This window comes from Tinamus guttatus, unplaced genomic scaffold (genome assembly GCF_059628265.1).
Source record: "Tinamus guttatus ecotype Peru unplaced genomic scaffold, ASM5962826v1 Tinamus_guttatus_pri_ptg000260l, whole genome shotgun sequence".
Taxonomy (NCBI): Eukaryota; Metazoa; Chordata; class Aves; order Tinamiformes; family Tinamidae; genus Tinamus; species Tinamus guttatus.
In genome coordinates, this window is record NW_028288794.1 from 3976685 (window position 1) to 4001289 (window position 24605).

At 41.2% G+C, this 24605-nt stretch overlaps 2 protein-coding genes across 2 annotated transcripts in view; both read left to right on the forward strand.

Moving 5' to 3' along the window:
• LOC104572228 (titin) overlaps nucleotides 1-24605 on the forward strand; it is a 232197-nt gene that overhangs the window by 26452 nt on the left and 181140 nt on the right. The window contains exons 33-44 of the mRNA XM_088526952.1: nucleotides 197-460; nucleotides 553-813; nucleotides 951-1211; nucleotides 1624-1884; nucleotides 1985-2126; nucleotides 2214-2379; nucleotides 2564-2795; nucleotides 3347-3631; nucleotides 3740-3865; nucleotides 5483-5671; nucleotides 9891-9941; nucleotides 21435-23987. Of these exons, the coding sequence (XP_088383078.1) occupies nucleotides 197-460; nucleotides 553-813; nucleotides 951-1211; nucleotides 1624-1884; nucleotides 1985-2126; nucleotides 2214-2379; nucleotides 2564-2795; nucleotides 3347-3631; nucleotides 3740-3865; nucleotides 5483-5671; nucleotides 9891-9941; nucleotides 21435-23987 (4791 nt within the window). The remainder of the gene's footprint in view (nucleotides 1-196; nucleotides 461-552; nucleotides 814-950; nucleotides 1212-1623; nucleotides 1885-1984; nucleotides 2127-2213; nucleotides 2380-2563; nucleotides 2796-3346; nucleotides 3632-3739; nucleotides 3866-5482; nucleotides 5672-9890; nucleotides 9942-21434; nucleotides 23988-24605) is intronic.
• LOC148594306 (uncharacterized) lies at nucleotides 11190-17228 on the forward strand. The gene is made up of 2 exons (XM_088527033.1): nucleotides 11190-13616; nucleotides 13911-17228. Exons 1-2 carry the CDS (start codon nucleotides 11205-11207, stop codon nucleotides 17226-17228), a joined length of 5730 nt encoding a protein of 1909 aa, XP_088383159.1. The 5' UTR covers nucleotides 11190-11204.

The following is a 24605-nucleotide window of genomic DNA, read 5'->3' on the forward strand; positions in this document are numbered from 1 at the left end:
ACCTGTGTTTTTCTTATCAATGCTACCAGGAAGTACTCTTTTATTGTTTTCCAAGCTTACCACTGTACCATTGGTGGTAACTATATAAATCAATACAGGCATGCTAGACCCTAAAATACTGTGATTATTTTTTAAAATATCATATATACTATAGTGTTTAATGTTGGTGTATGTATTTTTTCCTTTTTTTTTCCAGCTGTTAAGATAAAGAAGACACTGAAGAACTTGACTGTGACAGAAACACAGGAGGCAGTTTTTAGTGTAGAACTGACCCATCCTGATGTGAAAGGAGCTCTGTGGATTAAAAATGGTGTTGAACTTGAATCAAATGAGAAATATGAGATTTCAGTGAAAGGAACTGTTCACACACTGAAAATCAAGCACTGTGTTGTCACCGATGAGTCTGTTTATAGCTTTAAGCTTGGAAAGATAGGGGCAAATGCCAGACTTCATGTGGAAAGTAAGTTGGTCTGTTTTGAGCATTTGTTTTAAAGTGCGAGTTAAAATTCAAATTGAACACACTACTGATTTCTGGTAATGTTTTTCCTTAAGCTGTCAAGATCATCAAAAAGCCAAAGGATGTGACTGCTTTGGAAAATGCCGTTGTTTCTTTTGAACTGAGTGTATCCCATGATACTGTACCAGTCCGATGGTTCCACAAAAATGTTGAACTTAAGCAAAGTGATAAATACAAGATGATCTCTCAGAGGAAAGTTCACAAGCTGATGCTGCATAACATCTCTCCTGCTGATGCTGGGGAATACACAGCTCTCGTTGGGCAACTTGAATGCAAAGCAAAACTGTTTGTGGAAAGTATGTATTTCATGCCACACCAAGTTCTTATAAAACTACTTGACCTGACGCTTCATGCAATGTTACTCTTGTTTTTGCAGTCTTACATACATACTGGCTTTAAAAAAAAAATCATTTCCTTTTCTTTTTTTCCATAGCCATACACATCACAAAGACCATGAAAAATATTGAGATTGCTGAGACCAAAACTGCCTCTTTTCAATGTGAAGTTTCTCATTTCAATGTACCTGCTGTCTGGTTGAAAAATGGTGTGGAGATTGAAATGAGTGAGAAGTTCAAAATAGTGGTCCAAGGAAAACTCCATCAGCTCAATATCATGAACACAAGCACTGAAGATTCTGCAGAATATACATTTGTCTGTGGAAATGACAGAGTCAGTGCAACTCTGACAGTAAAACGTATGTGAAATGAAATTAATCATTTTTTTTACAGTTACCAGCAATAGATTTTACATTAATATATGTGCTTGATGCAATTCAGACAAAACTAGTGATGTTATAGAAGTATTTTCAAATTAAATTTCTAAATTTTGTTTTTAAAAGAGATCTAGTATTTGTGAATTTGAAAGTCAACTCTTTAATCCTTCTATTTTTGGCTAACATGCCAAAATTACCATAGAGGACAGAGGTTGTGTTGCTCAGAAGTTTTGGAAAATCTAATTATAGCATTGATTTTGGACACAGAGACTTGGGTTTTGATGTTAATGTCACCAAAAAGCAGAATCTATCTTAAATTTTAAACATCTGAGATCCAGTTATGGTTTAAAACAAAACAATAAAATCCAAACAATGTCCATTTGTTTTCTTTTAGCCATCCTGATTACCTCTATGCTAAAGGACATCAACGCTGAAGAGAAAGATACAATAACATTTGAAGTTACTGTTAATTATGAAGGTATCTCATATAAGTGGTTAAAGAATGGGATAGAAATAAAATCAACAGATAAATGTCAGATACGAACAAAGAAGCTCACGCACTCCCTCTCCATAAGAAATGTGCATTTTGGTGACGCTGCTGAATACAGCTTTGTTGCTGGGAAAGCAGCTTCATCAGCCACTTTATACGTGGAAGGTATTTGCCATCTTAATTTATGCATTTAGTGGCCTCTGTGGCTTCAATAAGAGCTTAAGAACAAGGCACTGATACTGTTTTTTTTTTTTTTTCTCTTTAGCTCGTCACATTGAATTTAGGAAACATATTAAAGATATTAAAGTTGTGGAGAAGAAGAGAGCTATTTTCGAATGTGAGATTTCAGAGCCTGATATTCACGTCCAGTGGATGAAGGATGGACAAGAGCTCCAGATTGGTGATAGGTAAGGTGATTGTTTCTGAATCATATTAACTTTTTAATGTATTTAGCCACGGGAAATAACTTTTTTTTTTTCCCCTAATGTCCTTAGGATGAAAATTCAGCGGGAAAAATATGTTCATCGTCTCATCATTGCTTCCACAAAAATGTCTGATGCTGGTCAGTACACTGTAGTAGCAGGTGGAAACACATCCAGTGCCAATTTGATAGTGGAAGGTCGTGACATTCGTATCAGAAGCACTCGCAAAGATGTTCAGGTATAGCAGATACAGAGGAATAAATATTTCATAACTTCTTCACTCTCACCCAAAAAGTAGCTCAAACGAAGTGCATGAGTCCTACAACCAAATGTCAGGGTCTCTTTCTAGGAGAGTTTACTGGAATGGGGAAGTGTCTGCAAAAACAGATGCTATTAGTAATATCTATTCTGCTTCTTTAAAGGTCATCGAGAGGCAAAGAGCTGAAATAGAATTTGAAGTCAATGAAGATGACATTGAAGCCCAATGGTACAAGGATGGTATTGAGATCAACTTTCAGTATGAGGAAAGATACAATTATGTGGTGGAAAGGAGAGTTCATCGGATGACCATCGTTGAAACCACTTATTCTGATGCTGGGGAATATACTTTTGTGGCAGGACGGAATAGGAGCTCTGTTGTTCTCTATGTGAATGGTATGTGTATCCATAAACAATGCTTTGACTGCATTTATTACCCAGTGTTGTTCTGGTGTCTGAATTCTAACAGTGAAAAACAAAAATAACTTTAAAGGGACTTGTGTCTGGAACACTGACAAAATCCGTATATACATGGATGATTCTTGTTCATTCATTCTACTGAAATAGCCAGCTAGCCGGTGAAAATGCTGTAATGTTTCCCTGTCCATGTATATTTAGATTAGGAATTTCTTAACACAAAATTAATTCGTACACATGGACAAATATGCCTTGCCATAGGAATCAAACTAACAATTCTTTGAGTTACTTTACCTGAAAACACTTATATCAACACAGTGGCTTCTGTTAAGGCATTTATTCCTTGGTCATTCCACTGTCATCACGCAAAAGAGTAGATTTTTCATGAGCAAGCAAGAATGAGTGCAATAAGATTTAAAAAAAAAACATATTTTTGCTGATATTTATGAAGTCTTGTTAAATGCTGATAATGAGACTTCTTTCTCTGTCCCTCTCTTCTTTTTCTTTCCCCTCCCACACACAATTTGCAGCTCCGGAGCCACCCCAGATTATCCAGGAGCTACAGCCAACCACTGTAGAGTCTGGTAAACCTGCCCGATTCTGTGCTATGATATCAGGCAAACCCCAGCCCAAAATTTCCTGGTATAAAGATGATCAACAGCTTTCTCCGGGCTTCAAGTGCAAATTTCTTCATGATGCACAAGAATATACTCTATTGTTGATCGAGACTTTCCCTGAAGATGCAGCAGTGTACACCTGTGAAGCAAAAAACGATTATGGAGTTGCTACAACTTCAGCTTCACTTTCAGTGGAAAGTGAGTTTTCCATGCTTGTAATAATGGCTGTGAAAGAGCACTGTCCATGTTTTGCTAGGTGGGCTGCTCTTCATCAATTGACAATGATTTCTTTGTCTTGTCCTTTAGTCCCAGAAGTAGTTTCTCCTGAATTAGAAGTGCCAGTGTATCCACCAGCTGTCCTAATACCACTTCGTGACGCTGTTACATCCGAGGGACAGTCTGCTCGTTTTCAGTGCAGAGCTACAGGGACAGGTGGGTATAATGAAGTCCTGTCCGTCTTTTCATCTCCCAAAATTCTTTCTCTTGAATAAAAAAAACAACAGAAATAGTGTATGTGCTGTAATCAGTCTTTCCTTAAAGATACAATTATTTTATATACTTCTCACAGCAAAGTGTTAGCCTAATAGCTCCCTGCCAACACTAGCAGTTAAGCAAGTCACGTATCAGGGAGAGCAGCAAATAGGGAACTTAGAAATTCTCCTATGCTTTTAAAAGAAGATCTAGTATATCTGTTTCATAAAATGTGTCTTTGGAGTCCTTCTCAGAGTTTCAAATACTAAATGAAGTAGGAAAACTGTGTGGGTGAAGTAACATGCAGGGTTTTAGAACATGAAGTATCATGCTGGGAAAAGCATTATCCTGTTAAATTAACATGAAAAATCATAAAGTTTCTGATTTCACCTACAGTCACAGCAGTTAGTTAAAGAGATAGACCAAGATAGTACCTGAGCTTTTGCTCTAAATTCCTTATCCTATAGCTGTGTAAGAATCGGCATGGAACAGGTAGTGTACATACACACCTATACATATACATGTAAATGTATATGTGTGTGTGCATTTCTGTCACTTAGATTTATTTTTCTTTAAAGCTTAAAAACATTTTTTTTCTCATGTAGAAGTGGTGCAAAAGCTGAGAACATTTGTATTGGAAAGATTGACTTGTCCTCTTTTACAGCTACGCAAAACATGCTAGTATAGTATTGGCTTGTAAGAATTTTATTTATTTTTATGTAGAAGCTTCTTTTATGCACAGAGCATGAAGGACCTCTGGTCCTCTTTCTTGAATACTGTATACAAACACATTCTTCTCACTTGTTCTATGAACACCTTTTATGTTATCCTAGGTAATATACTATTGAAAATACGGTTCTTTAACTGTACACATTATGCAACTGGCTGTTGAAAATGCTGCCTCTTCATTTTGATGATGACAGCAGCAGCATGCATGCTATTTGTGTATAAAAGCTTGATTTGTGTGTTATTCCAGAGCCAGGTGGAGGGAAAGCGTAAAAGTCTGCTTCAGTCCCCAAATCTACTTCTTCCCCCAAATTTAAAAAATCTTAAACAAGTCTAGTAACTGTAGTATATTTCTGAACAGGACAAAGGTCCAAAGACCTGACCTTTCTAGAGAAACAAGAGGTGTAACCTTGTAATAATTACAATAGAAGGAGACAAAGTCCTGTCTGCTGCAAGATAACATTTTAATTTCTTGAAACTGTTTGGCTCAAACTCGTGATTTTGTAGCCTGTTTAATGAACAATCAATTGCATCAGAATTCATTTTTTAAAATAAGATTTTCTATGATTTTGTATTTAGCAACATATTCTAAAACTTATAGTTGAAGGGGGGAAAGGGATAAAAGTTCTTTTACTCAGAACTGTAGCAGCACCAGAATCAGTGCTCTATGCAATATTGCAATCTGGAAATCAAAACAAAAGCAACAAGTAGGTCATTTCCCACTGATTATACATTAGAACAGAAATCTTTCATCTCAAATAACTTTTTTGATGTATATGTAAAAGTAGTATTTACTTACTGATCTAATGTAGTATCTTACACATATTTTCTTTTTTTGTGTTGCTTGAGCAGATCTGAAAGTCTCTTGGTATAGCAAAGACAGAGAGATCAAGCCATCACGGTTCTTTAGAATGACTCAGTTTGAAGACACTTACCAGCTGGAGATTGCAGAAGCCTATCCAGAGGATGAAGGAATTTATACCTTTGTGGCTAGTAATTCTGTAGGCCAAGTGACAAGCACTGCTACCTTGAAGCTGGAAGGTACAGCATGCAGTTGAAGAAGAAATCTTATTTAGGTTCCAGTCCCGTACTAATCTTAATACACACTGTTAATATATGTGAGTCATTGTCTGTCACATCGTTGTCTTTTAACTTAACTAACTACTGCCATTTACAGTGTTCACAGCCTATATGTGTGTCTCCAAAATATAAGCCAGGCATAGGAAAATTTGTTTCACATTTTTCAAGTGTTCCGTATGCTTCACCTTTTCATTGTCTTCAGGATTAGAAAGGAAATTTTGTTTCACAGTTTTTCAGTGTTCTGTATACTTCACCTTTTCATTCTCTTTGGTATTAGGATCTGGCATGCACCAAACACAGTAGAAACACTCTTATGGAAATACATTAAACAGATTTGCACCGCTTACAGAATTTTTGATTTGCTTGTGAGGAGAAACTAGTAGTAGTTTTAGTGCATATAAGTTGTTTTGAAAGTGCTGAAAAGGTGCTGAATGAAGGTGTGAACTAGCCTTGGGTAGCTGAATAGTAGTAGTTTATATTCAGATAAATTGTTAAAATATTGACAAAGCAGTAATATTGACCAAAGAATTTGATATTTAAGTTTTATATTGTTCTTGGTATTCATTATAAATATTTCATTTGCTTTCTTTTCACAACAGATTTTATAAATGGTGAATTAGAATGATTCATACTGTTAAGTTGCAAGTTAGGAAAAGGCCTTGAATGAGAGAGAAAACTGATTGTAGTGTAGGGTAAGAAATTAAAAGTTGGCATGCTTCTTTTCAGGATTTAAAAAGGTTGAAGAAGTTACATCAGAGTCCCATTGGCATGTTTCTTCATCTGTTTCACTTAAGGAGGAATATGTTGGCCAGAAAAGGCCCACCTTTATCCAGCCTATTTCAAGCTGCAGGGTATGCAGTGGGGAAACAGCCAGATTTCAAGCTACAGTTTCTGGCATCCCCAAACCAGAAATACAGTGGTTTCATAATCAACAGCTAATGTTGCCAGCAAAAGACATAGTTTTCCACTTTGATGACTCTACAAGTGCAGCTATGCTGATAATAGTAGATGCTTTCTTAGAACATGCTGGTCAATACTCTTGCAAGGCAAGAAATAGTGCTGGAGAAACAACTTGTACAGCTACACTTGCAGTGACTGCAGAAGGTAAAGCCCCATTTTTACTTCAGAGGGATTCAGTTTGTTATATACCACACTTTCACACTGTTACTAATATTCTTTCCTCATTTCACACCTTTCCTTTAGTAGCTAATGTTAGTATACTATCTGTAACCAAGTCACTCCCATTTCTTTCATTTTAAACTGCAGTGTATTTAGAGATTTGTGAATTTGTTTGTTGACATAGATCAGAAAACAGTATCAATGCGTGGAGGCGTGAACAGGCTTTAATACAGACTTAAGTAGTGGTGAAGAGACAGGAACTGTGTCTCAAGTGCATGGCTAGATTAGGCATCACTTGTCATTCTTTGTGTCATAATGCATCTAGCATGCTAAGTTTTCAAATGAAGATATTTCATTTTTGTCCTCCATGCTCTATGATATTGCTCAGAGCATGGTCCAGGAAAGTTCTTTAGATACTAATAATATTGTTATTTTTTGTTACTTGATTACACAGTGCAAGTCCTAGATAGGCAAAGTTCTGGGAAAGATGTAAAAGAGTCTATCCAGTCGCAGGCAATATCAGAACTTCATGTTCCTCCTTTCATAAAGAAAGACATTAAAACTTATCAAAAAGAATTTAAATCAGTGCAACAACCATCACAGGAATTGGGTATACAGGTTTTTGAAAGCCTATCAGAGAGTGTGACAATGAAAGCTACATCAATCGAAGAAACAGAAGCCGTACACACAATGATCCTTTCCCAGACATCTGAGAGTACCAAGATCTCTATGGTCGCTGCCCAGGAAACAAAGGATGCGCCTCCGAAGATTGTGCTGCAGCTCCGAGACCTAACCGTGAAATGTGGAGACGCTGCTCAGTTCATATGTGCCTTAGAAAATGAATTTTTCTCCAAGTTTCTTTGGGCCCATGGAGGTGAAAGGATAGAAGTATCTGAAAAATTTAATATATCACAAAATGGAAGTGTCCTGCTGCTCACAATTCTAAATGTCCAGATGACAGATCAAGGACTGTACAGCTGTACTGTATATAATCATCACGGAGAGACAACATCTGCTGCAGTACTAACTGTCAAAGGTGGTTATCTGACTTTTAACATGACTTACCTGTTTCAGCTTCCTTATCACTGCACCAACTCACTCATGTTTCCCTTATTATCAGCATTTAATTGAGAAAGTTGTAGTCATAATGTTTTGGGTTTTTTTCTCTCTTACATTTAGAGCTCTATTCATAGCTGGCATCTGGAGCTCCAGGAAGGTAGTATTATAGTTTGCTCAGAAAGACTTTCACATTTCTTTCTTTATGAGGCTTTTTATTCCTCAATTTCTTTGTAAAGTACAGTGAAACATAAAGCTGAACAGGATGGTAGGAATTTTTGCATTTTGAGATGATTTCTGAAGCTGGAGCTTAAGGAAGACAATAATGTCAGATAAACGTTGTTGAATTAGGTATCTGCTCTTTCCCGTTTGTGCAGGGTAACTTGTTTTCCGTATGTCAGTCAATGTAGGGCCACATACTTGGAAGGACAAGTAGGTGAAAGTTTTGTCTGTATCCAAGAATGTGTTACTGAGTTGTCTTCTACCCTTCCTCTGAAAGACAAGTATCTGTTTTCATTAAGATTGCTTCCCTTTCACCTGACATCAAAGATTTAAAACATTGCTAGCATTATCACTTGTTGCAGTGGTTTTGGACTGTAGGTCATTATGTTCTTTGATAGAGAAGACTCAAAAAGGCAGTTTTGCTGAGCCCAAAGGAATCAAGTGCAAAAGAATAAGATGTATAATGAGGAAGATACTGACCTTGCATCATTGACTTGGCATTTTCATATTGAGGTTTTTTTCACTGCTAAGTTTTGGGCAATGCTAACTTTACATAATTTTCCAATGCTATCTTCTATGTTTAGAGGAAGCAAACTCAATTAAAACCAAAGATGTGCTTATATTAGCTCCTGTGAACCAAGTCTTACTCCCTTAGTTTTAATTAGGAACTCCACTCAGCCCAGCATGATAGAACTCCTAAATGTATAATCATTCACATATTTAGTAGCCTTATTTTAGCACTAATATGCTGCAAATTCTTTTAAGTACTAAATAATGGACTTTTTTTTCCCTAAATATAAGGACTTTTTATTCTCGTAAAACATCTGACTTAATCCTTTTCCTAACTCTATTCTTACCTAGCTAAAGAAGCACAAGGCAAAGCAGTAACAAAAATTACTCTTGAATCAGATACTAAAAGTTCTAAAGCAGCCAAAGAGTATCAGTTTAAGACATCTGAAGTTAAGCAAGAATCTTCCAAGAAAACCTCCAGCTTGTTCATATCTACATCCCAAAGACCATATGAAAATGAGAAACAAAGGGACAGAGGCTACTATCCTGACGTTGTGCCATGTGAAGATATCACAGAAACTGTCGCCGAAGCACCAGAGTTTCTTGAAACTTTGCCTTCAGAAACCACAGTAAAGGAAGGAGACGATGTGTTACTTTTTTGTATAATGAAGGGCCTTGCTGCACCTTGTGTGATCTGGCTGTGCAATCAGCTAATAGTTGAGGAGTCTGCACTGTGTTCCTTAAGACACGATGGGCCACTGTGCAGTTTAAGGTTATTAAAAGTTGGTCAGAACCACAGGGGTATATACAAGTGCAGAATAGTTAATTCTGCAGGACAAGCCGAGTGCAGCACCCATCTGAGAGTGACAGGTTGGCAACTGCATGTTCCTTCCAAGTATCAATTCCTCTTGCATAGCATCATTCCCTGGGAGATTATAAAGACCGAGAAGCATCTTATCAGTCTGTGGATTGCTGAATGTTTTCCTCAGGCATTTAAGGCATGATAAAGGCATGTTACATTAGAAATCTTCCCCCTTCCTGCAAAAAGGAAAGCAAAACTTGTAGAAAACTGTATGTTGCAAACAAGTTTGAAAGCATTCAGTTATTTTGTTCTCCAAGTTTATCAAATGTTTGAGTTTTTTAGCATGCTTTTATGTGTATGTTTGTGTGAATTTCTGTATCGTTACAACAGAGACTGAATGTTCTTACTTCATAATGAATTGATTGACATTTTTAGTAATTAAGTTCAAAAATCTTTGTGCTTTTATTATAGCTCCTGAGAAAATTATTCATGAGGAGGAAGAGATTGAACTGGAAGTGAAAGGTACAGTCACTGATAATGTTACACTGAAAGAGATAATAAGTACCAGTAATTTGTAGTATTGTGAAGGGTTTTAATTTGCTTATATATAGTGTCTGATGGGGGCAGTATAAAACACTTTAAAATATTGGAATATGCTGCATGTTTGTTTTGATATGCAAAGGGTTACCTGCATTATAAGATTATTTAAGTTTTAAAATGTTTAAAACTTTAAATTTATAATTTTGCAGCCATATTTTTAACGTCTACTTCATGCTTTGCAGCTGTTCACAAAGCTTTTATTTCCTCAATTTCCTTTTGAATGCATGGAATAATTTATTTCAGAAGGAAGTTATAAAAATCGTAATTATTTGATTTTTAAGTAATTTAGCAACCTAACATTAATCAATACAGTGGACGCAATTGGATGGACAGAGTATATTAGAAAGCATTTGTTGTTTAGGATATGTGAAAGCTTACACATTCTCATCAACTCCTTACACTTTATTTATATACATTAATTCATCTTTTTACATCTCTTACCCTGGCTTGCAGATAGCATATATGGTCCATGTTGCTTGCTTCTTTTCCTGTGCATAACACTGTGAAGTTAGTGGCTGTATTAGTTCGAATAAACGCCTTCTCATTTCGTGTTAGCTAATTACTTACATTTTTTGTATATCTTTCAAAATATTTTTTCTCAATTGTTTGAACATTTAATCCACAACCAGAAGGGTAAGAAAGGGCGTTTATTCTACTGTCTGCAAGTCAGGTAAGAGTTTCTTCTTTGCCACTCAAAGACACACACAGCTTTTCCCGTCAGCAAAACATACACGCAGAGGAATGTGTTATTTTGAAATTCATTTTTGCCTGTTCAAGAAGAAATTTCCACAGTCTGAAGAAAGAACAGACAACGAACGATTTTCGTGTCAATCTTTAAAACAGAGCAAGGCTTTGCGTTTATTCGAACAAATATGGTGAGTGAATTACTTTTCTTTTCCTGGGTGTGTGATGAAATCTGTTGCATGCCCATTATTTAATTCAATATATTGCTATTTCATTTTTTTTAATCAGATGGTAGACCAAGTGGGGCACAGTGTAACTCAGCGTCCTTCTTTTGCAGAGCAGCACAATGAAGCGAACCCCGAGGGACCTGGGGAGGCAGCAGTGCTGGCTTGCCCCCAGAATCGCAAACCGACCTTCACGCAGGGCCTCAAGTGTAGGTCTGTCTTGGAAGGGGACCCCGCGCTCTTCCAGTGCAAGCTGGTGGCATGCCCGCCGCCCCACATGGCTTGGTTTCACAACAACCGGCCGGTCCACCAGGACTGCCGCAAGGTGATCCGCACCGAGAGCGAGGCGCACATGCATCGCGCCAGCCTGGAGGTGCGGGACGTGCGGGAGCGCGATGCGGGCAGCTACAGGGTATTTGCGATTAATAGTGAGGGCTCAGCGGAGTCCACCGCCTCGCTGCTAGTGGCACGTAACGCGGAGCAGCAGGCCTTGGGCCTGGCAGGGAAATCGGAGTGGATGCGTAAGCGCTGGGAGTGTGTGCTGCAGCAGCGGCAGGAGGACCGACTGCGGGTGGTGCTCCGTTGCACTGGCTCTCCCTTTGACAAGGGGCAGGAGGCTGAGCAGCTATTGCGGAACCTCTCCCCAGCACGGGGCATGGTGCGCACCATCCGCTTCCGGAGGCTGCCACCAGTGGAGCCTCGCTGCCTGAGGCTGGCATGTGGCAGGGAGCAAGGTGGCATGGTGGTGGATGGTGAGGAACTGCTGGATGAGGAGATTCGCGTGAAGTTACGGCGGTTACGGGAGGCAAAGAGGGCAGCACTCGAAAAGAAGAGGGACTCCCTCACTTCCCTGTCTGTATCAGGCTCCCCTGGGGAGCCTAGCTTGCCTCAAGTGCCTGTCACTGTAGATAGGTCAGAGCCCCTCAAGGTGCAGGCAGTGGTGGGGCTCAGAGGGCCCAAGGCAGCAATGGACAAGTGGAAAGGACCAGGTGGGCTCCTGGAGCCCTGCCCACCGCTCTTTGTGCAGGAAGTTGAGCCCCAGGAAGGCATCGAGGGACAGAGCTGTGCCTTCTCCTGTCTCTTTCATGGCTGCCCACAACCTACGGTCACCTGGTACAACAATGCTCAGCCAGTGGGACGCATTCAGGGCACTGCCGTTCACACAACAGAATGCCGCTCCACACTCAGCTTCCCAGCCCTGCTCCCACAGCATGGTGGCACTGTGACCTGTGTGATCTTCAACCCTCTGGGAACAGCCAGCACCTCAGCTGCATTGCACGTACGGCAACGGATGCTGCCACATGAAACTCTAAAGGAGAAGCAGCAGCAAGAGAAGATGGAGAAAGAGGAAAAAGACGTCAGCCTGGCCTTTACAGCAGCACAGGAGCTGCTGAGTGCTGCTCCGGTCTCAGACTTGCTGTCGCTGCCTGTGGAAATCAAAATCACTGCCCCCACTCCAACACCAGAGCAGGACACCGAGATGAGGGAGACTATGCATCCCCCTCCAGACCAGACTGTCCCTGCCATAAAGCACAAGTTCAAGTTTTCCTTTGATGTGGGAAATGAGCCACCTGAAATAGTATCAGAAGTCCCAGCACATATCCATTGCCAGGAAGGAGAGGCAGTGGTGCTGGAGTGTGCAGTGTCTGGGAAGCCACCACCATCTGTGGTCTGGTCTCTGAATGGCCAGAGCTTGTCTGCCAGTGAGAGGCTTAGGTTTGAGGAAGGCGAGGATGATAGGCACCGCTTGCATATCCAAGGGGTCTCTGTCCTGGATGCTGGACTGTACTCTTGCATGGCCGAGAATGTGGCGGGAAGAGTACAGACTGCCTGTGAGCTATCAGTGCAGCCGAATGCATCCAGGTTATATAGCAAGGATGGAGGCACAGAGGGAGCCTCCACCATGGAGGATACCATGCACCTCCAAGGCATGGTTGGACAGGAAGAAGAGGATCAGATCACATGCTCCAAAGAGCAAGACCACCACCTTCCCTGGTCCCTGCAGATGTCTGTACCTCATGCTGAGCACTCAGAAGAGGAATGTCAAGACATCAAGGTTAGTGAGATGGAGGAAAAAATGGTGCTGAATACCACAGGGGTTTGCGCAAGGCAGGAGATAGCTTATGCAAGGGAGAGTGTGAGGGATGCTGATAGTATTTCTGAGATAATGCAGCACAGGGAAAAAGTCCCCAAGGAACACAGCTTGATAACTGGTGTCACTGACCCATGCCACAACATGTCTGGGAAAGAGCATGAACTGGTGGCCAAGGACTCAGGCCACTTTTCAGAGGAGCTGGAAGCTGAAGGAGACAAGCCGGGACCATCCTCAGATACTCTGTCCTGGGACATGTTGGAGTCACCATTTGTGGAAGTGAATGGACAAACACATGTCTTTGAGCAGACTACTCTGGAGCAGGAGTGCAAGGATCCACAGTTTTTCTTTCCTATATCTCCTGTGGAGCAAAAAGAGAGTAATAGCAGCTACATGGCAGAGGGCAATGCCCATGTCTGGGAGACTATTCCTTCTGATGCTCCTCCTGTAGCACCTGCAGTCCACCTGCAGGACATTACAAGCACTCACACAAAGGAACAGTTCAGCTTTTATGATTTCTGTGCAGAAGAGCAGCAGGAAGAAAAAGCCAAGGAGCAAGAGAGATCAGTAGATATTGAACAGGAAGTTGACTTTGATGTTTCTGTCAGTAAAGAAGAAACTGCATGTGTAGGGGATGCTCGATCGGTAGTTATTGAACAGGAAGCTGGGACTGATTCTCTCAGTAAAGAAGAAATGCCACATGTTGATGATGCTGGATCAGTAGAAATTAAACAGGAAGCTGTGGTTGATGTTTCTGTCCATAAAGAAGAAATGCCACATGTTGATGATGCTGGGTCAGTAGAAATTAAACAGGAATGTGCGGTTGATATTTCTGTCCATAAAGAAGAAATGACACATGTTGATGATGCTGGATCAGTAGAAATTAAACAGGAAGGTGCGGTTGATGTTTCTGTCCATAAAGAAGAAATGACACATGTTGGGAATGTTGGATGCTGGGAAATACACAATGATGAACAAAAGCTGCAAGAAACAGGGTCTGCTAAAGGCAGCTCTTCACTGGATTTAATCCTTACTCCTCCTGTTGCAGAAGACGCAGGTGAGAATTTTCCTGAGAAAGTTCAGGTTTATCCAGAAAACGTATATTCCAAAGAGCAGCTGCTGCCATCTGAGACTCATGTGGTCAATATCATATTTGATCTAAAGAAATTTGTGGAGCCTTTCCCAGCTGAAGAGAATGTGGAAAGCACAGCACCGGCACAAACCCCCACAGCTGAGGAGAGCATGCAGGAAAGAATGACTGGGCTTCTCTCTCCTGTGCACAAGCATGACATCCTTGGGGAAAAAATGTCTCTGAGTGAGGAGCTACGTCAGAGCTACAGGGTACAGCTGGAGGGAGCCAATGCCCAGGAAGAGGTGCAGCCAACAGAAATTCAAAGGGATGATTCACAAATCCCTAATGGGGATCTCACCAGTGTCGTGCTGTCTGCTGAAGAGGTAGGAGTTTATGAGCCAGAGGTGAGTGTCTCCAAGAAGGAGTCACTTGAGGGACAAATTCATCCATCTGCTGAGTCCACAACAGATATCCAAAAGCTAGTGCAAGAAACACACATGTGTGAGAGTGAGGAAGGGTGGGAGCTGTCTCAGAGTGACAGCTTCATAACTGACTTGAAAAAAGCTGCATGTGAAAAAAAGATCCAGATTGGGCTTCAGGCAGAGGAAAAGGAAGTTCCTGAAACAGAAAAAATCTTTGAGAAAGAAATAAGCAGGTCCACCTTTAAGGAGGAGACCACATGTTACCCTGAAGGGGTGCTTAGGGACACTCAGCAGGAACCAAGCACAGCGAAAGGCTTTTCGTTTGGGCAACTCCTGCTTGGTTTAATAACCAATGATCCTGTATCACAGAAGGAGGAAAGGAAGGAATCTGAGGAAAAGAAGAGGACTTTCACCGAGGAAGCTGTTGAGAGTAGCCTGGATGATGAAGAAACATGGGAAGAGGTTTCTGCAAGTCCAGAGCCCACCACTGTTCAAGCCTCAGAGACAGAGCCTAAATTCTCCTTGGCCAAGTATTTAAGGTCAACAGGGCAGAAGGAAACTCCAGTTGTCAAAGAGGCAGGTCAGAAGGGGCAGCGAGAGATCATCACTTCCATGGAAGTGGAGGAGGTTACCTTCAGCACAGTGTATGACTATTACAACAGCCAGCAGGAGCTGGCTCGGCCCTTCTCTCCCGAATCAGAAATGTCTATAGAGCTGGAGAGTGGGTGTGGAGAGGAGTCTCCTGATTCAGACCGCTTCTACACACCTCCTTCTTCAGTGGAGATCTTTGAGACTGCTTCATCGGCATCCTATCACACACCACTCAGCACACCTGAGCGCTACTCTACGCCATCTGAGGGCTCAGGGTACAGCACACCACCTGAGCGCTACTCTACGCCTTCTGAGGGCTCAGGGTACAGCACGCCGCCTGAGCGCCACTCTACGCCATCTGAGGGCTCAGGGTACAGCACGCCGCCTGAGCGCTACTCCACCCCATCTGAAGGCTCGGAGTACAGCACACCACCTGAGCGCTACTCTGTACCCATTTTGGCTTTGTGTGAAATACCACCTAAGGGGGCCCAATCCCCCTCAGGGGACAGCACACCGCCTGAACGTTACAAGACACCAACTGGAGAGTATGTGGATGCCCTAACCACCCTCCCTCACTATGAGGAAAGACAGAAATCTCCAGAGCAGCCACAGGTTGAGGTGTTTAGGACACCCCGTGAAGCCCTGGAGCCATCAGAAAATGAAATGCCACCTGCTTTCCTGAAGAAGTTGAACAGGAGGAGGCTGCATGAAGGCAGCACACTGTACTTTGTGGCTGAGGTGGTGGGTGTGCCTGAGCCGGAGGTGAAGTGGTACCACAATAAATCTTTGCTGGAGCTGGATAAGAGAGTGCACATAAGGAAGGATGGAGTCAAGTGTGTGCTAGAAATCACTAACATCCAGAAGGCTGACAGAGGTGACTATCTGTGCCATGCAGTAAACATTGTTGGGGAAGCTAAAAGCATTGCCCAAGTGGAAGTTTTGTCGGAAGATGGGCGGTCACTGGCACTGCCACCCCCTGTCACCCACCAGCATGTTATACACTTTGACCTGGAACAAAGCACTTCCTCACGGTCACCCTCACCACAGGAAATCCTATTGGAAGTGGAACTGGATGAAAATGAGGTGAAGGAATTTGAGAGGCAGGTTAAAATCGTAACCAGTCCTGAGTTCAGCCTAGATAAAAAGAGTATGATAGTTTCTCTGGATGTCCTTCCTCTTGCTCTGTTGGAGCAAGCTGCGGGCTTGGCCGCAGAGGAGAGTGAAGATGTAAAGATTGATTTCCAAGTGACTGAAATGCCACCCCGTTTTGCTGTGCCTATTGCGGATGTGGAGGTCACAGAAGGCTCAGAGGCAGTGTTTGAGTGTGCAGTGACAGGTACCCCTGTCCCGGTAGTGCAGTGGTTCAGAGGTGATATCTGTGTGACCCCTGAGGTGGGGAAGTATGTTGTGAGTCAGAAGGAAAGCCTTCATAGTCTGAAGGTCCAAAACGTTGGTCCGTCTGATTGTGGCGGGTATCAGTGTCGGGCAATAAATAGGCTGGGAGAAGCAATGTGCAAAGGGTCCCTCATACTTATGGCTGCACAAGGAGCAAGCACTAAGACGAGCAGTGAGACGATCACAGACAGTGCTCCAGACAGGCCTGAAGAGCGTGGCTTGCTTTTAAGAAACAGTGTGACCTCAGGTGGCAAGACAGAAACAGAGTTCGAACTGCACACTGACAACTTGCAGAGACCAGTCCAGCTGGTGGCAGTGACTGAGCACGAGCAAAAAGTGGAAGGGGAGCAGTGTGTTGATACGTTTGCAGAGCCATCCCAGGAGGAACAGGTTGAGTTTAGGGCAGAGGACTCAGAGAGCTGTTGCTTTGAATTCCAGGTCACAGACGTGCCTCCCAGCTTTCTCAGGCCCATTTCTGACTACAGTACATTTATAGGTGCCTCAATGTGTTTTCAGTGCCTTGTGACTGGTTCCCCCCACCCAAGTGTTAGTTGGCACAAGGATGGGGTGGTGTTGGAAGGGGACAGGTACTGCATGCAGGAAGAGCAGGGAGGTTGTCATAGCCTTACTATTAAAAACCTGATCCAAAGTGACAGTGGGGAATACAAATGTATAGCTACTAACAGGGCAGGAACTGCTGAAACTTCTGCTGTGTTGACATTATACTAGATTTACACATCTGATTTCAGAGTCTCTTTTGAAATGTTCAGCATGTTTCTGTTGTTGTTCACTGTGGGTAAAAATGTAGCACTTGTTTTAGGGGCATTGTTTATCATGTCTTTAGGGGTGAAATTCACTCCATGTGGGCATATTTCTGGCTCACTTAAACTTGCCTTCCTTGGGGAATTTAAGTGAGATTTAAGCTGTGCATAGGTCTTGTGCACACTTTCTGCAGCAAGGTGTATTTCAGGCTCCTCCCAAACTGGTTAATTGTTCTTGTAAAGATATTTTAATTGACAGTCATTTATGTAGGACTCATTCATTTCATATATTGTACATATTCATGTGTTTTTGTAACAGTGCAATTACTGTAGGTATGTTAGAAGTTCCTTGGAAATGTAGAAGCCACTTTTTTCTTATAACTTATAGGTGTGGAATACTAATTTATAGTTGCTATTTAGTTTGACTATTGTTCCATGAAAGAACTCCTAAAATTGGTATTCCCCCTTCACACAATGTTGTGTCAGAAAATGTGAATATCTATGATTCAAATCCTGTAAACATTTACAGTTTCTATCACTGCAAAGCTCTTAAATCAGTGAGCCTCATTCTACTAACTCGTGTAATCCAATGACTTTTCTTAAGTCAGTGGAATAATATTGTTATGAAGAAAAGCAATGCAATCAGAAAAGAATAAAAGTTTTGCTTTAGTAGAGACTGGACAGGATTTTGTTTTCTCTATTACCAAGTAATAAACATGCAAACATATTTTGTACTGTATCTTTAAAAGTTAAAAGGAGATGAAAGGGAGCATAATAAACTAATGATGTAACTGTAAATTTATTAAAATAATCTTGGTAGCCCCTGTATTCCACTGTTGTTCATAAAAATTGCATAGGAATAAGAAAGCAAGAGATTTTTATGCAGCATTCTTGTTCAACATAGGAACTAAATTTTAGAGATTCTTTTTTTTTTCTTTTTTTATTAATAAGTTAAGTGTTCTGTGTGTCAAGATGACCAGAAATAGAATACATTCAAATATTATCTGTGGTATTTTCTCAGCAGAAAAGATTTTTACATTAATCTTAATGGGAGTATTTTTTTTTGTATTTAAAGCAATACAAATATTTAGGAGGAAGAATTAGCAGTAGTTGAAATAATAAAATCAGAATTTACAATAATCCATTTAATCCAATTTACATGGACATTGCTAAATTGTTTAAACAAATATTTTAAAAACATGAAAGTTATTAATTAATTTGTAAGAGATGTTAAAGAACTCTCTAATGCCAGCTTTCCAGTAACCTATACATCAATGTTAATTGCTAAATTCAATGGCTCCGAACTGTTGCTTTACACAAAATTGATATTTGTTCTGATTACCTGTTACATGAGGTTCAGGTTATTTACAAATTGCTGGCAGTTGCCTTTCCAGCTGCTTTAAAGAGCATGGTGATTTTAAATATATCAGAGCTATTCCTATAGTACCTCCAGTTATCTTAATGTGTGTTCTTATTTCTGAGTTTGATGTGTCCTCACACAGAAGTTAGTGTGCCTCAAAGACTCAAGTATCTTTTCCTATCACTTATTTGGGCTTGCCAGTTTTGATCCAAAGATTAACGTTGTCTAATTGTGCCACCCATCTAATCCTTAAATTGCAGGAATGGCAAGTTTTAATGACCCAGCACATGGGAAAATGACCTGAATGGGCAAACTATTGTCAGTGTGTCACTTTAGTTTCTTCCTCGTAATAATGCTAAATGTTATCAATTTTTATGTGGTTAATAGGCATGGATAATTGCAGTTTTTCATAAATAATGGTGGTAGGGAAGAGAAGGGAGAGTGTCTTACCCAATGTTATGCTGGGTAAGTGTTGTTGTTTACTCTTGTGTTCTTAGCCATTCTTTGTGTAGATGTGCAGAACTAACTGGGCAGCAGAGGTCTCTAGGGAAGTTGACATGAATTGTTTTGTTATATATCAGCTGTGACATGAAAGGTCTTTTTGGTCCAAAGCCAATGAGATCAGAGTGCCTTTGGTCAGGTCCTAAGCAGTTATAGTGTGTTTAATTTTTATGTAAACCACAGACATTTTTGGTAGAAACAGGCCTTCTACAACATCTTAGATCCAAACAAGTCCAAATTCATGTTCACAAATTCATATATGGCCATCCATCCGTATCTCTATTTTAAAAGTTTGTGGTTTACGTACATTTAAAAGTCTTGTTTTAATTGTTAGCATCATTCATTGGCCAACAGCACTGTAGTAAGTGTATGAAGAGCCAAAGTCTGACTTAAGGTACACTGATATAAATTTGGAATAATTCTCATTTTGAATAAACCTACTCTGGGGTGATTAGTATATCTTAGAGCCATGTTTGACCATCTTTCTCAAAATTTTGTGCTTTCATAGGAATTACAAAATTCATTATTTCATTGTCAGGTTTAACATCATCTTCATTTTTACAAACCAGATATATTAAAAACAATATGAATAATGTTTTTCATCAATGTATATTGAATGTTAATAAGTATGATTAATTTGTGAAATAAATGTTAACTATGCAAGTCCATCGCTTCTTGTACTTTATTCATTTCACAGGCATAACTAAAGTATGAAAAACATCTGTATAGTTTTTCTGTCATAAATAGGTAGGAAAACTCAAAATGTGTGTGTGGTTTTTTTTCCATATTCCTTTGTGTAAAGCTTTTGAATATGTATTACCAAGATTCCATTCTGCATTTTTATACTTTCTTCACAGTTCTACCCTATTCTACATGCTGTCATCATATTTACTAATTCTAGTATTTCTGCAGAAGTTGCAATATTGACTTTAGCAAGGCTGGTAGTAAAGTGCAAGTGTAATAGTTTTTTTGCTTAAGCTTCTCTTGCAGGTAGTCACTGTATACACTGTGATATTCATGTATATTAAGATATTTGGGGAAAAGTTCGTAACTACTAAAGCCAATGAGAAAGAACTGGATATGGTTTTTGGGTTTTTTTTGTTGTTGTTTTTGTTTTTTGTTTTGGGGGTTTTTCGTTTGTTTGTTTTTTTGTTCTTTTTTTTGCTCTTTCCTGTATTGTTCTTGGAGTAGAGCAAAAATTATTGTTGAAAATATTTTGGATCTTTAAGTTTACTATTAGAGTACTTGGAGACTTGGAGGCCTTTTTTTAAATCTTTGCTTTTTCTTTTTTTCCTCCCCCTTTTCCTCCCCCTTTTCCTCCCCCTTTTCCTCCCCCTTTTCCTCCCCCTTTTCCTCCCCCTTTTCCTCCCCCTTTTCCTCCCCCTTTTCCTCCCCCTTTTCCTCCCCCTTTTCCTCCCCCTTTTCCTCCCCCTTTTCCTCCCCCTTTTGTCTCTATTTTTTCTTTTCCTTTTTTCTTTATTTCTTCTTTTTTTTTTTCTTTTAACATTTCCTGTGTTCTCCAAGTGTCAAATACTGTGAGGCATAGCTGAACAAACTTGGACAGCAGGATTTTTCTAAATATTATCTTTGCGTTGTACTTTTCCTGGATGTTTGTTCTGTTCCTGGAAATCAGAGAATTCACTGGTGTTTCTAGTATCAAGGGTCTGGAGAATAAAACATGCTGTTCCCTTGAGGTCATCTTCTCATTTTTAAACCACCGTTAGAGGAAAGTGGTCCAACACACATCTTGAGGTTTGAGAACTTCAGTGTTCTCAAAGTTCTCTCTTTTTTCTTCTCCTTTTTTTTCTTTTTTTTTACTGATATTGCAGGGGGTTTAATAGCAATATTATTTCAGGAAAGGGCTTACAGGTGTAAGTTTTGTGTGTGTTGGTGTGGATTAAACCAGGCCTTAGCACTGCTCTGCTGTATTTGCTTGTTTATTATGCATGTGAATACGTATGACACACAACACTTTGGTTATATTCGTGAAATGTTCCAGTGTGGCTAGATTGTTACTTGCGTTTTATTTTGGGTACTCTAGGGTACTCCCTAGAGTTTGACCCATACCATACCATGCTGCCGTGTTTAAAGAGACTCCTGTGTTGATCCAGATGAGAAGTTCTCTGGTAACTTGACAGCACAACATGTCTCTGCTTAGAAGTGTGTAATTAATACAAAGGGGTTTCATGTTCATTGCTAATTGCTGTAAAAGAGCTATGTATTGCTATTCTCTGCTTATTGCTATCTGCAAGTATAGTATATATTCACTGAAGTATTTTAGTAAAATTAAACTTATTTTTTTTCCCCATACAGACATCTCTAGTACTCTTATTTTGTCTGCTGAGGAAGGAAGAGAAGGTTACAGCAGCGGCCTTCAATTGCCTGATAGAGATAAAACACTTGAATTTGAGCCTGAGAAAACAGTTTATTCCAGCAAAACAGAGATGAAAATGGAGGAGGGAGGCAGTGTCCCTGTTTTCCTCAAGCAGGTCTCAAATGTTGAAGTCTCGCAGGGAGACGTAGCTAGGTTTTCTGTTACTGTTACTGGCAGCCCCACACCCAAAATCCAGTGGTTTTTCAATGGTGTGAAGCTATCTCCTTCCATGAACTGTAAGTTAGTGTTTGCTGGCAATGACCACAGCCTCATCCTCCCATATTCCAGTGTGCAGGATGAGGGTGAGTACATGTGTGTGGCCAGCAATGTACATGGTGAGACAGCGTGCAGTGCCCACCTCTGCGTGCATCACCAGATAGCAGGAGCCCCTTGTTTTGCCAGGACTCCAGACAGTGTGCAGTGTGCAGCAGGCCTCACCGCTGTCTTCGAGTACATCGTGGTTGGAGAGCCATGCCCTGAAGTGCAATGGTTCAAGGGGAGTGAGCGGATTTTCTCCGATGTGCGTCATTCTGTTTTTCATCACCGTGATGGCTCAGGCTCTCTGACAGTGCACAACTGCATGGAGGAAGATGGTGGGATCTACACATGTAGGGTATTCAGCACCTTGGGAGAGGCAGTGTGTTCTGCAGAACTCCTGGTGCTGCTGGGGGATGATGCTGTGTGCAGGCAAAGCCCAGCCTTGCAGCACTCAGTGGTGATGGAGGACCAAATCCCCCTCTCCTACGAGGAGGCTGTTGAGCTTCCTGCCATGGAAGGATCACTCAACCTTGAGGCCATACAGGAGCCCCTGGCTCTCCTTCAGCTCCAGACAAGCCAGACAGACCATGTGCTGCCCAAGGAAAACATCCTTCCTGGCCTGCCACCAGCCTGCCTGGCTGTGCAGAGTGCAGAAGAGATGCTTTCCCAGGTGGCAATAACACAGGAGAGCCGCAGACTGTTGGCAGAGCTACTGGAAACTCTACCTGCTTGTCCTGGGAGTGTGGTGCCCAGAACAACGTCTGAAGCACAACTGCCAGGCTGCCTTGGGACTGTGGCTGCACAGATGCTCTTGCCCAAAGAGCAAGTCATCCCTGATGCAGTGGAGCAGATAGCTACTCTAAAAACAGAGGGTTCCCAACCCCTGCAGGTACCAAACAACACCAAAATCTTTGCTATAGATGGTGGCCACACCCAGCTCATAGATGGCCTCCAAGCAATGCAAGGTGAGCTGAAGGCTGAAGGAGAATTTCCGTCCAAGTTGGCTTGCACTGTGGGCCAAGCTGTTCCTTTGGAGAGCATTTCTTTCCTGGAAGCAGCAGAGGAAGATTTTGCTGCAAGAATCCATGAAGGACAGGCTGTGAGACTTCCCTTACTGATAGAAGAAAGCCAGCACCTGGAGGAGGAACATGCCACTGATCTAGCCAGTCCATCAAAGCAGAGTCCAAGGGCAAGGAAACAACCCCATGAAACAATACATGCCTACCAGCTCCAGGCAAGTGAAGTTCTTACCAAAGAGAACAAGCTCACTGCTCAAGTTCACAAGAGCTGCTCCTTAGACATAAAATCTCAAATTAGAGATTCCCTGAAAGCTGCAGTGGTAAATGAGCAAAACCTCTTGTTTTCAGAATGGTTGGCTGATAAGGAAAGTGTTGAAGTACAAACAATAAACATCACCAGGGAACATAAATGCACCCTGTGCACCTACGTCGTGACCACAGGTGGATTGACTCCCACAGAATTCTCCATTTGCCTGGGAGAAGCCAACATTCAGACAGCTGAACAGAAAACAGAGCTGAAGGAGGCTTTTTATTCTCTTGTTTATGAAGAAAAACACCTTTTGACAAATGAAAAATCCAAAGCTTTGCCAGCCCAGTCCAGTCCACATCTCCTTGGAAAAATCTGCAGTGAAGCCACAGGGAGAGATTACTCCAAGATGGAGCCTCAGCAAGCTGAGAGGACTATGGAGGCAGAAGTACCCCTGGAACAGCCTTTACTGGTGAAACACATCAGTGTTCTGATGGGACAAGGTCAAATCAAAGATGTGGGGGCAGCAGCAGCCACTGCTGATGTAGTCACTGCAAGTGTTCCGACCGAGAAACCCGCAGAACTATTGAAAAGGAAGGAGAAAAGGGAGGAAATATATGAGGAAGAGCACCAAGAGGGTCTGGAAACTAGAGATGGAAAGCTAGAGGAAGAGCTAGGCAGAGAGAGATATCCCATCATACATAGCAAGCTAATTGACACTGTTGTGGAGGAAGGGGAGAGTGTCAGTCTGGTGTCTGTGATAACAAATGCCAGAGAAGTGAATTGGTACTTTGAAGGTAAACTGGTGTCTTCAGGCCACAAATTCAAGTGTTTGCAAGATCAGGACACATACACACTAGTAATCAGCCAAGTGTGCAAGGAGACACACCAAGGAGAGTATGCCTGTGAGGCACTGAATCAAGGTGGAAAAACAGCTACAGAAGCAAAACTCACAGTTGTTAAAAAAGGTTGGATTATAGAGATAAAATCCTGCCCTTCTAATACACTGTTCTACTAATGCAACTGTAATTGCATCTGTGGATACAGATATGATATTATTGTCATCACCACACTAATCAGGAGGTCCCCTTTCTGAGTGTATAGTCCCCTGTTGCCATGTTTTAAAACCTTCCCTCTCAGGCTCTGAGGATGCAATTAGTTACTTCATGTTCTTATCATGGACCAGAATGGCATGTACCTCAGCGCCAACTGCTCCTGCCTGTAGCCACCTGTGAGATAGACGTGTTCTTCCCACTTTTCTCACTGCATCCAGTCTTTAGCATCATTGCACTTTTAGCATGATTTCTCATCCACGTGGTCATTTCTCACTGCTTCAGGATAAATATGATAAATTTTGTATGTCTGTATCACCTTGTTTCTGCACATTGCTATTGCACTTTGCTGTTTCATACTTTTTGCAGTTCTTCTGGGATCACCACTTTGTTTCCTGATTTCATTATGTGCTACAACAACACACTCTGTCCACTGAGGCTAGTGCTGCTTTCATTTCTTGCAGTATTTTTTTTTTCTTTTACAGTCACTTTCTGTGGATTATTAGTAAATCATGCATCTTCTTCCAAACAGTG